General features: G+C 38.1%; 1 protein-coding gene across 1 annotated transcript; it reads left to right on the forward strand.

The window, feature by feature from the left end:
- Positions 1-2,492: 2,492 nt before the first annotated feature.
- On the forward strand, positions 2,493-17,531 carry LOC111634443 (the record flags this gene model as incomplete). Its single annotated transcript, XM_023379211.1, has 2 exons — positions 2,493-4,853; positions 14,835-17,531. Coding segments are annotated over exons 1-2 (5,040 nt in total), but the record flags the coding sequence as incomplete, so codon positions are not given.
- Positions 17,532-17,536: the final 5 nt, after the last annotated feature.

Here is a 17,536-nt window from a genome sequence, read left to right on the forward strand (position 1 = left end):
GGTGTATTTTTGGAAATATTGAGATATTTTTGGCCCGGGGTTTGGTACAAAGAATTTAATTGTTGTAACAGTTAAAAAACACATACAGGAAGACGATTGACAGCTTAGATAGCATCAGACTTGTTTACAGTTTGTAAAATACACTCTTGAAGTCGACCAATTTTTTTTGAAAAATTTCTAAAAACGGGAAACTTTCTGTTTTTCGTTACGAATAAATAAAAACGATATATTTGAAGTAGTTTTCTTCACTAATACATCAAAAACACATGCCCACAAACATCCAAAATGAAAAAATCGCGAAAAAAACTATGCGTTTTGAAAAATTGAATTTTGAAACAGGGGTTCTATAGAACCCCGCGCGACAAACACTGCGAGAGTAACTGAACGCGCCTAACCGTGGGTTAAGAAACGAAATTCTACACAGTAACTTCTATATACGGGATATCGAGCCTATTAAATTTTTAAATCGAGTGTGGTATCTCCTGGGCTGGCACTAAATGAAAATTTTATCCGCTATTGGCATCTATCTGTTTATTATTTAGGTTACAGACAGTCGTCCGTACCCTCAAAATGAAGTCTTGTTTTTGCATTTTTATAACTTTAACTAGCTGTTACCCGCGACTTCGCCCGCGGAAGTTTTGCAAGCAAACCCCATTTATATTCAGTATTTCAACAACTATAGTAATTGTTATATAACACCTACCGCTGAGAATCAAACGAACTATTTTCAATTTGATCAATTTTCTGGAACGTTTACAATCGTTCTTTAATCGAACCGATATGCAATAACAATTTCGAATTTAAAACGGTTCGAACATTTTTAAAATCGAAATAGATAAAAATATTTATAACAATGTCCGAAATGTTATTAATTTAATACACCTAAGTACTCGATGAAGACTAAATCCTCTCCCTCTCCCCCGAGGGAGAATTTCGAAAAATCCCTTCTTAGCGCGCATCGCCATGACTTACCCTACTAAAACGCAGATAAAAACAAAAAATCGCATCTAAAATAGTACAGTAAAAGCCGTTCTTCCGGTTAAGACTTAATCGTCTCCCTCTCCCCCCACGAAAAAGTTTCGAAAAATCCCTTCTTAGTGTGTGTTTCCATGACGTACGCTAACTGTCTACCAAATTTCTGCTCTTTAGGTCCAGCAGTTTGCTCTGGGCGATGATGAATCAGTGAGTGAGTCAGTCATTCAGTCATTCAGTCAGTCAGTCAGGACAAGCAATTTTATATATTTAGATAATGCAAAAATTATTTGTCATTATATCTCTTAACACATGGCGCCAGAGGAAATTTTATTTTAAGTAATTATTGCTAAAATCTGCAAAAGTAAATAAAACTACGCATGTAGTAGATCTAGATCTTGTCGTACAAAACTTTTCTATAGACGTAGGAGAACATCGCCCGGAGCGATACAGATTTTGGCAAATGAAGCGAAAATCGCGTTGAAAATTCTTTCGGTGAAGTCGAAAATGTTACGCAACTCGCTGCTGGATTTTTTGCGATTTAAATCAATTCGTGCAATATAAAATATTGAACGTTAATACGAAAAAGGTAAAACAGTAAAGGATCCTAACGAGGCATTAAATTAATTTACCCTTTTATATTAACAAACATTTATACTAAAGTCTTCCTATTTGACTTAAGTCTTTGATACAGCATTTCTTTATAATCGAGCAGTTGCCCGGCGAAACGCACTAACTTGTAATCTGCCTAGGCAATGCTTAGGGGGACTCGATGCTAAGGGCGCCGATCACTGGGCATCTCGGAGGGAAAAGGAAAATATAAGCATCGAAAACGAATTACCGCTGCAAATGGCGGAATGGAAACAGAGATATATTAGACTACAGTATTTTATAATTACATACCGTACGTAGTGGCCGTATAATTGTAGGGTACAGTACAAACTATTAATACTTTACAGGCTGGAACGTGTTCGAGTAAAATAGATCTGTTCGGAAAGTGACACGTTTTACTTTCGTTTCAGATGATGCAGAAAATCTTCTTGGTTCAATTGGTGTTCCTTTGCACGGCAGTACAGGGGTGGTTCTTCGTCAGCGACCGATTTGGTTTCATTACTCAAAGAGTGAATCGAAGGGTAGAATGCGGATCGAACGTTACTTCTTACATCAGCGACTACGACAGTGCCATTCACGTGGTGTGTCGAGGAAACACTTTCGACGCCGAACAGATTCGTGTGTGCACTAATTTTACTTACTTTTTCTTCGTGGTGTTAAGAGAATGCCTCCTCCCCTCTTCCGACGTCGGAACGTCCCTGAAAGATAAAAGTGTTTGGCATTTCTTTTTGATTTCCGAAGACGTTCCACCGAATTCGCGTGTCACCATCAAGAACCTACCGAATCTCCGCGACGTCACTTTATACTATATGCAAAACGTCACGTACACTTTAGAAGAGTTACGCAACGTTGAAAGAATCAATGTGTTGCGCGTAATGACGGAAAAATTTCCGAAGGGATTACTCAATAGGCTCCCCTCGTTAAAAATGATTTACGTAGTCTTAGGAAGAATAAGAAGTTTTCCAGAAGATGCATTTCGTGGTTTGAATAGACTCAAATCTTTATACCTCTTCTACAATCGTTTAGAGGATCTTCCGGAAACTCTTTTCTACGAATTGAAATCTCTAGAGGAACTTAATTTATCCAGAAACTTGTTGACCGTTCTTTCTCCCGCTATATTTAGAGGCTTGACGAGCCTTAAAAAGCTGTTTTTGAATGATAATCGCTTAATTATTCTTCCCGCTTTGTTGTTTGCAGATAATTTCAATTTGATCTCTATTAACATGGATAGCAACCATTTTTGTTCTCTACCGGAAATGCTATTGCAAAACGTTTCAAAATTACTGTTTTTCTTTGCTTGCGACTGCAATATTCGTGAATTGCCACCGAAGATATTTTCCTCTTGTTATGACTTATACAAAGTTCGAATATGCGAAAATCGAATCGATCGTTTACACCCTGATTTGTTTGAAAATAACCGGTATATTGAACGAATAGATTTAGAGAAAAACCGGTTACACGAATTACCTTCCAACGTGTTCCGTAATAACAAACGGCTGTCGAGACTGGATTTAGGCAATAATCTTCTGACCAGAATTCCTTTCGAAGTGTTTGACGACATTCAAAATATTGAAGCATTGTCTTTAACAGGAAACAGAATAACAAAGGTAGAAGAGGGAAAGTTTGAAATTTTGAAAAATCTAAAAGTATTGTATCTGGATAAAAATCCACTGGGCTCTTTACCGGGACCGGCACCGTTCGGAAGACTGCCACGTTTGACATCCTTGGGGCTTTCCATTACCTCCTTCACAGAGTTTCCTCGAATGGACTGGAGCGCGTATAACATCTCGCTGCTCAGACTGAATGACAATCGCCTGTCGATTCTTCGCACCGAAGACCTCCCTCCAGATAATCGCTCTGTAATTTTATTGATGGACAATAGCATCACTACAGTCACGGGAAAAATCACCAGGAATATGAATAACGTCTTTCTCTTTGGAAACCCCTTCCGGTGTGACTGCGCTTTGAGGAATTTCGTCGAAGAAGTTCAGTTTTCGGAAAACGGTCGATCGCTGCTCTGCGAGTCTCCTTCTGACTTGAGGAACAAGACTTTCCAGGAATTGGTTCCTTCCTACGTGTTGTGTCCCATTGTAGAACATTGCCCACAGAACTGTCTCTGTTACTTATATAAAGGCTTTTCGGTGATAGTAAATTGTTCCTTCTCCAATATTTCCCACGCTCCTGCAATACTTCCCGAAAACACCACAATCGTTCACCTGGAACACAACTCTCTTTCCGCAATAAAAATTACAGACAGTTGGTCAGGAGTGGATGAACTGTACTTGGACCACAATCGTTTAAATCCCTCCGAGCATTGGAGGTTTCCTTCTTCGTTGAAAGTTCTCTCTCTTCGATACAACGGTCTACAAGATTTTCCTGGAAAATTTTTGCAATACGTAAGCGATTCTTCTTATATTCGAGTGGACATTAGAAACAACGCATTTTGGTGCAATTGTTCTTTCAAACCCTTCAAACTGTGGTTGAATCGCAACGTTCATAAGATAGTGGAAGCCGAAGAAGTGAAGTGCAGAAGATTATTGTCTGAGAACAACACCGTTGTCGTGTCTTCCATATTGAATTTTCCGGACGATGCGTTTTGTTTGCCTCCTTCTATCGTAACGAACGTTCCTATAATCGTTTCCGGTTCCGTTGTCTGTCTGCTAGGAATATTAACAATGGTGTTCGCTTTCTTTTTTCTGAAGTACAGAAACACCATCTTGGCTTACGTGTACGTGCATTTTCCTTTGTTGTACTGCTGCAAGATTTCCGAACTGGACAAAGATAAGGCGTTCGATGCCTTCATTTCTTACTCCGGCAGCGACAGGGACATCGTCATGTGTTTGTTGAAGGAACTGGAAGATAATGTTCCATTCTTTAAGCTGTGTATCCACGAGCGCGATTGGGTACCCGGTTATGACGTAATATGTCAAATAGAAGCTTCGATTAGAAACAGCAAGAAGACGATATTGCTCCTGTCCGAGGAATTCTTCAACAGCGTGTGGTGTCAAGCGGAGTTTCAAGCGGCCTTGGTACAGTCTTTGGAGGATAAGATGGAAAGGATAATTTTCGTATTGAAGGATACTTCGGTGTGCGACGTAGTTCCCGCGGACATGCGCGAGTTGCTACTTAGCAAGACCTACCTGGTGTGGGGAGAAAGATGGTTTTGGGAAAAGTTGAGATACGCCTTACCACGTTACTCGACTGATAAACCGTTACATCATCAAGTTCACGATGTGGATAGAATTATCTCAAAATTAAGAAGCGAAAGTGTACTTTGATTTGTGATATTATATTTATATATAACAAATATATTTATAATAATGCGCGTAGAATCTTCAGTTTATAAGGTAAAAAAAAATATAAAATCAAGTGATATTTTGTATATGGCGTAAAGTTTCAGACCTGAACAATTATAGGCCTATACAAATTGTAATGCAAAACGTCGAGATGCTTAGATTTCTCCCGAGAGAAAATTAAAATAATAAAGATGTTATTTTATTTCTATATATTCNGTCTATTGCACGGAAACCAAGACCATCAGAATCGGCGAAAACAACTTTAATATTACAGGAGACCCGAAAAGAAAGTATTTTAAGAAGTTTGTCATCACTTCATTTACAAAATGGTTCGTCGTTCGTGAAAATTCAGCGAATGATCGAAGATTTAGACGATGAAGAAATCGAACTGTTGACCACCTTCCTTACCTATGACTATAAACTGGAACCACGAATAATTTTTAATAATCGATAAGGATTGGTTAAAAAACTAATTCTGAAGACTTATTCCAAAACCGTTTGCGAGAATATTCTCCTCAACTTGATATTATGGAAAAGTAAATGACCTGCAATTGGTTATTTGCACTTATTTCCTTTCTGCAATGGCGTCGTTAGTGGACTGAGTTTTTATTTAGTTGTATTGAATTTTTTCAATATATGTCTGTGAATATAATATGTTGCAACTTATTTTAAATTAATATATCTAAAATAATATAAAAAGACTTTATTCGTAATAAGGATATACAATTTTANGTTTTGTTGATTTTAATTTAACATGCTGGCAAGAGGCCAACATGTCCACAGTGTTTTTTTTTTGAGAAATAAAAATAAATTAAATTATTCGCATTCTGACTTGAGGAACAATACTTTAGAGGAACCGATTCGTTCCTACGTGGTGTGTCCCGTTCTAAAACATTACCACCGAAGTGTCGCCGTTACCTATACAAAGGTTTTTTGATCATGGCGAATTGTTCTTTCTTTAATATTTCCCACGCCCCTGCAATACTTCGATCGTAACGAACGTTCCATCTCATCGTTTCCGGTTCCGATATCCGTCTGTTAGGAATATTAACAATGGTGTTCATTTCCTTATTTCTGAAATACAGAAAAGCCATCTTGGCTTACGTACGTGCATTTCCTTCGCTGTACTGCTGCAAGATTTCCGAACTGGACAAAGATAAGGCGTTCGATGCCTCCTTTTCTTATTCCGACAGCGACAGGGATATCGTCACGTGTTTGGAGGAGAAACCACCTCTTTCTTTAAGCTGCGCATTCAACAGCGCCATTGGATACCCGGTTATGACGTAAAATGTCAGATAGAAGCTTCGATTCGAAATAGGGATAAAACGATATTGCTACTGTCTGCGGAATTCTTCAACAGCGTGTAGTGTCGGGCGAAGTTTCGAGCGGATTTGGTGAAAACTTTCAAACCCAAAATAGAAAATATAATTTTTATTTAAGTTTAATTCTGAGTGTAACGTCATTCTCTCGGATACGCGCGTGTTTGTACTCCGCGGGACCTATGTTGGGAGCGGTCGAGACCCGCGTTATCTCGTTATTTGAGTCATAAATCGTTACATTATCGAGTGGACGACGCGAGTGCAAAAATTTCGGAATGAAGAAGCGAAAGTGCTGTTTGATTTGTAATGTGAAAACGCGATATAAATTCAGTTAAAATGATAATATTTATTTAAAGATATTATTTTGTAAGTGTAAACATTCTTTTTGATCGAAACTTTAATCAGAATCGATGACCTCAGCCAGTGGGAAACTTCCTCCGAAAGATGGAATTCACTACCGCGCTGTGTTGTTTGAGCATAATAATCCGCCATTTTGAATCTCAACGCTTAGGAATTTTTTATACTTTTCGCGTAAAAATTTCATGAATGATTTTGAAAATTCGTCTTGTTTTACATTTATTAAGTTGATGGCTAATTTTAAAAAATAAAAAATGAAGTAAAAATTGATAAAATAACTGTATTTATAAAAAACTGCACTAAAGATTTTTATTACAATACTTTTTATATAGATGCCAAATTCCTAAATCCTGGACAATACAAATGTTACCTCCAGGATTTAGGACTTTAATGTTTAGTCGCGTAAAGAGAAATTTCGCGTAAGTACCATTTGTGCATTGTAATACATTATTTATAATACAATAAAATATTAAATTTTCCGTCGTTTAGTCTTTCGTATATTTTCAATCTACCGGGACTTTTCATTTCGCATTAACTTTTTACGCGAAGCAAAACCTGGTGCACTCGTATAATATAAAAATTCTTTTCTTCTCGATACAAATTCTAATTTCACGCCTTTCGTAATTCGTTCTTAATTAACACCACTTTTATTATTTCGGGTGTTACCTTTACGTAACGAGGAATCGTGTCAAAATTGACCCTCCGAGATTTTTGAAAATCTCCACGTTGTCAGACTTTCTGAACTAAAAAAAAAGATGAGAAAACGGCAAAAATATGCGTGTTTACTAAGGATGCACCGATAAGCAAAATGGCCGATTACCGATTACCGATTAATCGGCCATGCATTATCAGCCGATACCGATTAATCGACCGATTAGTGTTAATAATTTATTCTGGAGTTAATTATACAGTTAATTATAATGTGGAAAAACCCCATTTTTCTCCACCCGGTATTTCCACCTCCCTCGGGTCAGGTAAACAAAAGACGATCGAATATCCTCGCAAAATCAACAATCTCTTCCTTTGTTTCTAAAATAAATCTTAACACTTAATTGTTGACGCATGGAAACTTCGACATCGTTTAAAAAGCTGAAATGTCTCCGTGTTTAACAGAAACAAAATATATTTCTTTAACCGCTGATATTTGGACAGCAACTACAAACAATTCTCCTTTTTTAAGTGTAACAACCCACTGGTTGAAGGATGATTTTCAGCAGAAAAGAGCTGTTTTGCAAATCGTTTCCTTCGAAGGTTCCCACACAGCTACACGAATCAGTGAACAGTTAAAAATTGTTCTTGAACAGTATAAGTTGACAAGTGATAAGATATTCTTGGTACTAAAAGATTCTGCGGCAAATCTGGTAGCTGGAAGTAGGAATTGCAACTTAGAAGCATTATCGTGTTTTATACATACGCTGCAGCTGACAATAAACGAATGCATATTTTCTAAACAAGATGTGAAAACTATAATCCCAGTTAATAGAAATATTGTCACACATTTTAATCATTCTGCTGTAGCTGTAATCAAATTGGTAGATTTGCAAGAAAAGTTATGCCTTGAAAATGGTGAAATTCTCATGTTTTTGCATTGCAATTTAAGGGTTTTACAGTTTGAATATTAAATTTTTATTTGTTTTATATGTTTAAAGTTTAAACTTTGTATTATACGTTATATTATACNCTTTCTACATCCGAAGTATAGGAAATGTTTTTGATTCGTGCTAATTTAAACTATTTGAATATACCGCATTTGTGTTTAGTTAGGTCGATGATCGAGATTGAAAACCGCGCGATTTATTTCACACCATACGGAAACCGATTATGACCCATTACACCCGCCTTGGGGTAAAAACGGTTTCTTTGGCAATGTCAGTTCAAAAAGTTTACGGTAATTTAATTTCTTCACAAAGCGCCAACCCTTAAATCACAAATGCTCTGTGAACTAAAAAGATGTAAAAAATTAATTTAATTAATGAATTAATTAATTAATAAGGGGTCATGTAGCCTGCTCTTTTATCTATATTTTCATTTTAAAATATTAATTTCTAAAAATGTGTTAAAGAGTCCGACTTTCTTACTTAAGTTAACGATTTTCAAAAGCTTTTCAACAAATTGAAAGCAGCTAATCTCGAAACGAATCGCCGGAGATTCTCCATTGAAAATATCAATTGTCATCGAAATATCAACGATGTGTTACACAGAATACAAATTTTAATAATAGATTTTCTGAGTTACAGATTGTTACTTTCATTTCTGTTCTTTCTGTATATAAAGTATTGTTTTATTGTCGAATTTCAATGTTTACTTTGCCATTGAATTACAACTTTATTATCTAATTATTACACATTTTCGAATATAATACTTGAACGAAATTCACCACAAAAGCATATACAGGTTGGGGCAAATAAAAGTAGCCCGGACCAGTGGATACGATTGGACGTAAATTTATGCGTATAACCACACCCCGTGACGCGCACACTACGTGTACGCCCGCCACGCGATTCACACCGGTTCAGAGCGTAGTGTGGGCTGTCAGTGCGAGTGGAGCAGTGGAAAGGGGACGATGGTACTCACAGTGGAGCAGCGGGAGTTCGTCATGGAAAGCTACGCGACAACAAAGTGGTGGAAACGGTGTGGTCAGTTGTTTGCTGAGCGGTTTAATGGTGTCAAAGTGCTTGAAAACACTAAAGTGCCAAAATTATTACAAAAGTTGCTTCTAGCCCTTGGTATAATTAAATTAATATAATACTAAAGTGCTTTTTCTTACTGCCAACAAAGTCCTCTGTTAGCGAACAATACTCCGAATCAACCGGACGCCTGTCGCGAGAGACCGGCGTATCACGTCGATCGTGCGGACGAATACCCCACCTGGTCCCGCGCACGCATTCCTACCGAGTGTCTGTTGTTCACGCATTAAAAGCAGCAGCGCCTCCAGTTTTGCCAGTGGCCGTTCACCGAGATAACAACGAATGGCTCGGACACGGATCTGTTCTTTGCGTCTGACGAAGCCCGGTTTCACCCGAGTATCTATGTCAACTCGCAGAATCGCAGGTTCTGGGCAGCGGAGAATCCGCATAACTTCCACGAAACACCATTGCACGATCAGAGGGTTGAGGTTTGGTTCGCAGTGTCTCTCGCCAACCAGGGCCCAAAGGTGCCGAGAGACGAATGGTGGTCACTTTCAACATCCGCTATAATCAGGTTAGTACCGTATTTCCTTTCCTCCGCCGTGTTTCTTTGTACTCGGGTCGCTTTTATTTGCCTCACCCTGTAAAAGTAACATTTGTTACAGCACATTCGAAATAAACAAAATTCCTTTCTATAGAAACAAATGCAAAATAACCGGTTTCCGTCCAACCGCAGGAATTTGACGTTTGACGTTGGATATACGAGCAACGCCGTGCCGAAATATCCATTGCATTTTTATAAATTAATTAATTTTTATATACAGTCGATTTTCTCATTTACAGGTAGCGTTATCCACTGGCATAAAAGTTAGAATAATTAGCTAAATATAATTCTTACAAAAAAAAATATAATTATAAAAAATGTATATTATATTCACCGAATTACTGCCGCAACGATATAGTGCGAAATACACGCGCCGTTACGCCTTCACTGCGAAAGGTAGCGCATAGCACTCGCCTGCTCGGAGCGTAGTAGTGTTTTGCCCCGTACATCATCTTTTCCCCGTTAGCGATAGAGTCGTACCAGTTACGTATCTAACTCTTCTCGGAATAAAATATATGTATTCAATCGGTGTCTACTTCACCGATGAATTTGTGCCATTTCGTACCATCCGAGTATGGTGATAAACGCGACAATGGTAGGCTGAAATAACCAAACACTTTACGGTATACGTTTTAATGTTTGTTCTATTATAGTAACTGATTTATATTACTAGAAAGGGAATATAATTTTTGTAAATATGAATCAAATACTATATTATAATATAATGGAAGAGTTATACGAAATAATGTAATAATCTTAATCTGGCAGCAAAGGGAATTTTCCACGGAAATTCCGCTTTTATCTCCCGTCCTTTTTCCAACTGGATATTACGTCAGCCTGGCGATACGGTGGGCTTTTAAAGAGAAAAAGAGACCTTTCCGTTAGTATTTATCGATTTAACGGTATACATATAAGGAATTGAATAAATGGCCATTTCGGACGGATCACCTTCCGGGTGAACGTTTAACCTGTTTTTATTGGGTGAGAGTAACGCTTAGAGTAAGATAACTCGTTATTTGGACGTAACGATTAGAATCCCCTTTTGTACAGAGTGACGTTGGCTTTGTATATAAAGAAAATAACTCAAATAGAAACGAGAAAGATCCTTAACATTCGTTTGATTCCGTAACACGAGAAAAAAATAAAATCGTTGTTTATATTGTTTTTCCTACGTCCGATTTTATCGATAAATTAATTAATTAATACGAAATGATTTGATTTGAGAAAAACCTTTCTACAGTAATTCGAATTAAAATACAGTACTGTATTTATTACGTAATTCTAATTACGAATATAAAACAGTTTAAAAATAGATGGAACAATGAGAAACACGGAGACAAAAAAGAAATAATCCGGGTCATCGATCAAACAAAAGGAAACGCTTTCTATGGAATACCTTATCGGTTTCCCGGGAGGAAACATCTTCGCCTGACACCGGGATTTCCGATTTGAATTTTTTTTGGCAAAGACGCGATGTCTTTTACCAAATTTGGTTAACACGGAATTATAAAAACACAAGAAAGTCTGCCAGACGAGGTGCAGAAAACGGAGGATGCGGAAGAGCGGGGATGTCTACCCGATGTCCGCGAAAGGCAACGCGGGATTACCTCTGGCGGAAACTTTCTAAGGGAATCTGGTCCTTAGTTAGGATATAAACGCGTAAATAAAATCCGGAAAACTGCGCGTCGGTGGAGTGCAATCGTCTACGAGCGTATTACACTCGATAATCTTTCAAAATTGCGCTTATCCAAAATCATCTCGGAAAAAAAATGGATTTTCCAGAGAAATCCCGTCTCGATGGGGATATGTAGTCTGCTCTTTTATCTATATTTTCATTTCAAAATATTAATTTCTAAAAATGTGTTAAAGAGTCCGATTTTCTTACTTTAACGATTTTCAAAAATTTTTGAACAAATCGAAAGCAGCTAATCTCGAAACGAATCGCCGGAGATTCTCCATTGAAAATATCAATTGTCATCGAAATATCAACGATGTGTTACACAGAATACAAATTTTAATAATAGATTTTCTGAGTTACAGATTGTTACTTTCATTTCTGTTCTTTCTGTATATAANAGTGGATTTTCCAGAGAAATCCCGTCTCGATGTCTCACCCGTCTTTCCGGCCAGGTATTGCATCACAGCTACAACATCATTCGGCGTTAAAGAGAAAAATAAAAATTCCTGTCGGTGTTTAACGAATTAAGGACATAACTGCTTGCCATCCCGTTATAAGCAGTTAAACGAACGGCTATGTCGGCGGAGCGTCAAAGGATCTCCCTCCAAGTAAGTGTCCAATAATTCGTCGTAACGTTTAGAAATTCCTCTTATAGCCATTGACGTTTGCGTTGTACGTGGCATATAATGAAAGACCTTTCGATAAGCGCGCGATGCCAAACACTAGAAGTAGACGAAAGCATTGCTTATAATTAGTCCTTTGGATAAATTTATATACAAACATATTATTTGAGAAAAACTTTCTGCAATTTTATTAAAATACAAAGAAAACGCGGCGATTTCGTCTTCTGTCGTTAAACGTGACGAGAGTCGACTTTCCTGTTTGCGTCATTTTGTCCTTGAATAATTGTATATTTATTTCTGGTCGAAAGAACGTTGGGATGACTGTCCGTAGTAAACAGGCGAAGCTAAATAACTTAATTCTTAATGTTATAAAAAGAATCGAAGCGATGTAGGCTTATTTCACTCTTTCTAAAGATACATTCCCCGTCGGTATCGCGTAAATTTTCTTGTTTTTAAGAGTAAATTGGTAAGTTTTCGTCCGTACAGGATAACAAGTAAATGAAAAATTAATATAAAAATATATTGTCTAGTTAAATTGTCGGGTAACGGTGTAAAGGTACGCGTAGAAATTCCGGTGGATGTCCTATTTACGTAAATCTATTTGAAGGATTGTTTGTCGTCCGTATATGCGTGACGCAAAGTTAAGACTTTGCCCGTAAGATGGAAACTGAAATTATCGATTCTTATAAAAATACCGAAGAAAATGGCCCGGGATTATCGACAATTTCTACGGAAGATATCGGTAGAAACCATAGTATGGCTGTAAGGACATCTGTCAATATGTCGAGACGACATTGAAAACACTAAAGTGCCAAAATTATTACAAAAGTTGCTTCTAGCCCTTGGTATAATTAAATTAATATAATACTAAAGTGCTTTTTCTTACTGCTAACAAAGTCCTCTGTTAGCGAACAATACTCAGACCTTCCTCAAAATCGGCACGCGGTGAAACGTAACCCTTCTCGTCACCAATGTCTCGCCATTTACGATTAAAACCATCAGATCCCTCCACGCGAAGGTTTTTCGCGTCGGGGACACGTTAGCATTTGACGATAGACGTGAGGAGCCAAAGACATAGAGCCACTTAACTCTAATTCTGTGTCACTTACGTGGCACGCGATCGTTAGATTGGCTCACTTTGTCAACGGATGACTTCCTACGAAGTTTATAAATGAACGGATGTACGTAACAACCTTGAAAGTTGCTTTTTCCCGACACCAGATAGTCAAATTCGCGGACTATCTCGCGTTCGCGAAGAATTTCGAGCGGGAGGGACGCGAATAAATGGAGTGGACGTAATGACTAAATTTAAAGCTTAAGGAGACCATATTATAAACAAATAACAAACAAATTTAATTGAATCAAACGAATAATAATACAATTAATGGGATTGCAAATGATATATTCTAGAGCTATCTGGCGGAGAGAAATCAACTGTCTACTTAATCTTCATTCATCTATACGCGTGAAACAGAGTTTACATCAATCTGCAGATTATACTACCTTCGCAATATCAAGTTTACGCTTGTCTTCGGTTGTCTTTCCGTTCGGGATACGGGAGAAGGTCGCGAATCTCATAGCGTAACATTTTCGTGGGTGCATTATAAAAATATTTCTGACTTCTTACGTGTGGCCGTACTGCATAAATTATGTGACAACTTCCTCTTCTTACGAACTGCCAAATTGTATGGTAATCTTCCCCCCGAATGACTACCTCGATTGGCGAGAAAAAGCCCCTATTTATAGAGCAGCGATTCCCAACCTGTGGTACACGTACCCCTAGGGGTACGCGATAGGTTGTTTAGGGGTACAGAAAAAAGTTAGTTATTATGGCAGAAAAAATAATATATTATGTATCACAAACTAATAGTATTAAAAAATTATTAGGTAAAATATGTTCCTTGCAACAATCACAACTTCATTATACATTTTTTCTTTTAGGTTTTTTTTCTTTAATTTAAAGTTACAATATGTAAAATTAACAATACGGTTACTCACTAAATTTCTTAAATGAGGGGTACAATCTAGAGATATGACATGTCAAGGGGTACGCTAATGAAAAAAGGTTGGGAACCACTGTTATAGAGGATCTCCAAGCGGCCCGCACCGTATGCAAAACTCATTCGTCGGCCAGTCGGCTGTCTAACAGGAAGTTCGATTTCCCTTCTTTTCGAAAATGACGGATGTTATATCCTTTCTTTGTTTAGAATGTTCTCCTCGATAATAAAATATTTTAATAATATTTTATATTAATTAAAACGATTCCGCGGATCTCAAAATAGACCTAATGCGGAGCGTTGCAAACTCCAAATGCGAATTTGAAGCGATTTACCTCAAGATAGACGAGATTGTACTTTTACACCGACCGCACGAAACACTCATTTCGATTTTATTTCTGCTGTTTAATTGAATTTCGTCTGCCATTGCCAACGACAGTTTGTAATGTATTTCCGAGCTTTACTTTTCCAGTTAACTGCATTACATGGCTCTGGACCTTGTACGAAATTCTTCGATACAGTAGTATATTTCTTCCCGACTTTGCATTCCTTCCAACAAATTAGAAGCTGTGGTGTGAGGAAAATCGGAATGTAAAAGCGTCCAGCAATATCTTTTAAGTATAGGCTAATTTAGGTCGGTAGCCATCTGGTTACAATTACAGTAAAAATACAAATTAATTCCCGTTCAGACTCGTTCTCTTCGGCATTTCACTCCTTTATAACGAATTAAATGCAAGTTTTCTTTGCAGAATGCCTCGGAAATAAAAGTGAAAAACCTGTTGAACCTGCTGTTGTGTATCGCTTTGGCTCAGTGTTGCACCGAATTCTTGAGCAGATGGAAAAATGTCCCGTGTCCCAGGTTTTTTCTACGGGTCACCAGAACCGATTGTCTTCTAAGCGAAAACGTTTTCGTCGTTGTTAACGTCGGCTTTCTTTTTATCGATTGCTACGGGGCGGAACCCGATCGTCGGATATTCCGTTGTTTGCAACAGAAAGAAGACGTTGTTTTAAAAATGCGCAATTGTTATTTTCGGAATTTTAGTTTGAGTGAATTTTTATCTGGACTCGTCATACGCAATTTGCAAATTGCATTTACCACAATCGAACCGAATTATCAAACTTTGCACTTTGAAAACTTGCCATTTGTCACAAACGTATCCCTGTATGGAATAAGAACTGGAGGATCATTCGACCTGACGTTCGATTCTCAACCCATCATCCACGCATTACTAATAAACCATTACAATTTCACTTCCTTTACTCGGCCACCATTTAAAAACTTGACAAATCTTCCAATTTTGAGAATAGTAAATGGAACTCTTCAGCATGTTCAGGTGGAGCTACTCCAAGAGTTGAGAAATCTCAGAATACTCAGCTTGTACAATAACAGAATAAAAGAGATTCCACGCGGATTCTTTAAAAATCTCACATTGTTAACGTATTTAGATTTATCCGATAATCACATCGAGAACTTCTCGGAAGACATCTTTTCCGATCTCTTCAGCCTAGAAATACTTCGGATCAAAAACAATAAACTGACGGTTCTTCCGGAAAATCTGCTCTCCTCCCTCACTCAGTTAATCGGTCTCGAAATGAGTGGAAATACAGGAATAAAAAACTTACCCAAAGGATTCTTAAGAGGCTTGACACGCTTAGAACATCTTCGGGCATCCAGATGCTCTTTGGAACGTCTGGAGGAATCTTTATTTTCAGACACCACCTTTTTGATAGAATGCTTGCTAGATTTTAATAACATTACACGTCTACCGGAAGCACTGTTTAATAACACGGAACATTTGAGTCGTTTGTCGATGACTGGAAATAAATTATCGTCTTTGCCACCGCGTGTATTTTCCAACTTAAAGAGACTCGGATCATTAGACTTATCGTACAACAGACTGAACCATTTACATAAAGATATCTTCAAGCGCTTATCAACACTGGCAGTGTTGCGGTTATCCGATAACGATTTGTCCTCCTTGCACGATGATACACTTCTACCTCTTTCGAATTTGAAGATCATCGACCTATCAAATAACAACTTTGAATGTTTATCCGCAAAATATCCTTTTAGTTCTAGCAATCATTTGGAAAGTCTAAACATCAGCAACTCGAATCTGAAGACTTTTCCTAATATTGATTGGTCGAATAACAACCTGACTGAAGTCGATCTATCCCACAATCAATTTCAAGAAGTCACTCTACCCGTGTTTACAAGAAACCACACCAAAATATTGCTCAACCACAACAACATCTCCACTATCTACATTGACTATCGACGACATTCTAACAGTTATCCAGTGTATAACGTTACTGGAAACGTCATCGAGTGCGATTGTCGAATCAGACAATTCTTGCGATTTCTTCACTCTGACGAAAACGCCGTCCGCATTTTCCCAGATTCCAATATCCTGAGATGCAATGGACGATCCAAAAGGAAACTAACAGAAATCTGGCCAATTTACAGTGTCTGTCCGCGGAAAGAGGAATGTCCTTTGTTTTGCAAGTGTTACCTGACACTAGAAGGACAAAGTACAATCGATTGTTCTCGTAGAAGTTTATCTTATCCGCCCGCGAGTCTTCCCGTCAATTCAACATTTGTCAATCTGAACAACAACCACATTGTAAATCTGTCCGAACTGAATGGGACTACGTGGGAAAACGTCACCCATTTGTATCTTAGTAACAATTCTCTGACGTCACTGAACGATTGGGTCGTTCCGGAAAATCTCCGCTATTTGGCTCTGGATGGAAACAAGCTGTCGGATTTGCCCCCTTCTCTGATGAAGCGCGTGGAAGATTCGTCAAACTTCAGCATCTTTCTCTCCAGAAACGAGTGGAAATGCGATTGTCACTCTGTCCATTTCAAGAAGTGGTTTACGCGGAATTTGCTTAAGATCCGTGATTCCGAGAACGTAACCTGCCAGAGAGTCAATAGAGTTAACAATTCCGTAACACACGAGCTAATTGAAAGTATACCGCTGGATGTGTTTTGTCTAAAGAAACCGGTGTGGCCTTTATGGCAAGTAATAGTTCTTACAGTTTCGGTAGCGTTTGTATTGACGTCATCAGTTCTCGTAGTTGTCTGTTACCATTACAGACTCGCTATATTGGCCTTTCTGTACAGTCGAGACGTGTACTTGCCCTGTTGCTACAGGATCCTCGACGACGATGAAAAGAAGTACGACGCTTTTGTGTGTTATAATAGTTCCGATTCTATCTTAACCATGGAGATGGTGGATCGACTGGAACCCACTTATCGCCTTTGTGTTCACGAACGTGATTGGTTGGCGGGTAACGCTATTAGCGAGAACATCGTGTATTCCGTGCTTAACAGTAGAAGGACGGTGATATTATTGTCTCGACAGTTCCTGGACAGCATGTGGTTCAGTGTGGAGTTTCGCGTGGCTTACAACAGGATGATGGAAGACCAAGCTTATCGTTTGGTTTT

The sequence above is a fragment of the Centruroides sculpturatus genome, unplaced genomic scaffold, assembly GCF_000671375.1.
Source record: "Centruroides sculpturatus isolate CEXI.00-Female unplaced genomic scaffold, Cexi_2.0 scaffold781, whole genome shotgun sequence".
Classification (NCBI taxonomy): domain Eukaryota; kingdom Metazoa; phylum Arthropoda; class Arachnida; order Scorpiones; family Buthidae; genus Centruroides; species Centruroides sculpturatus.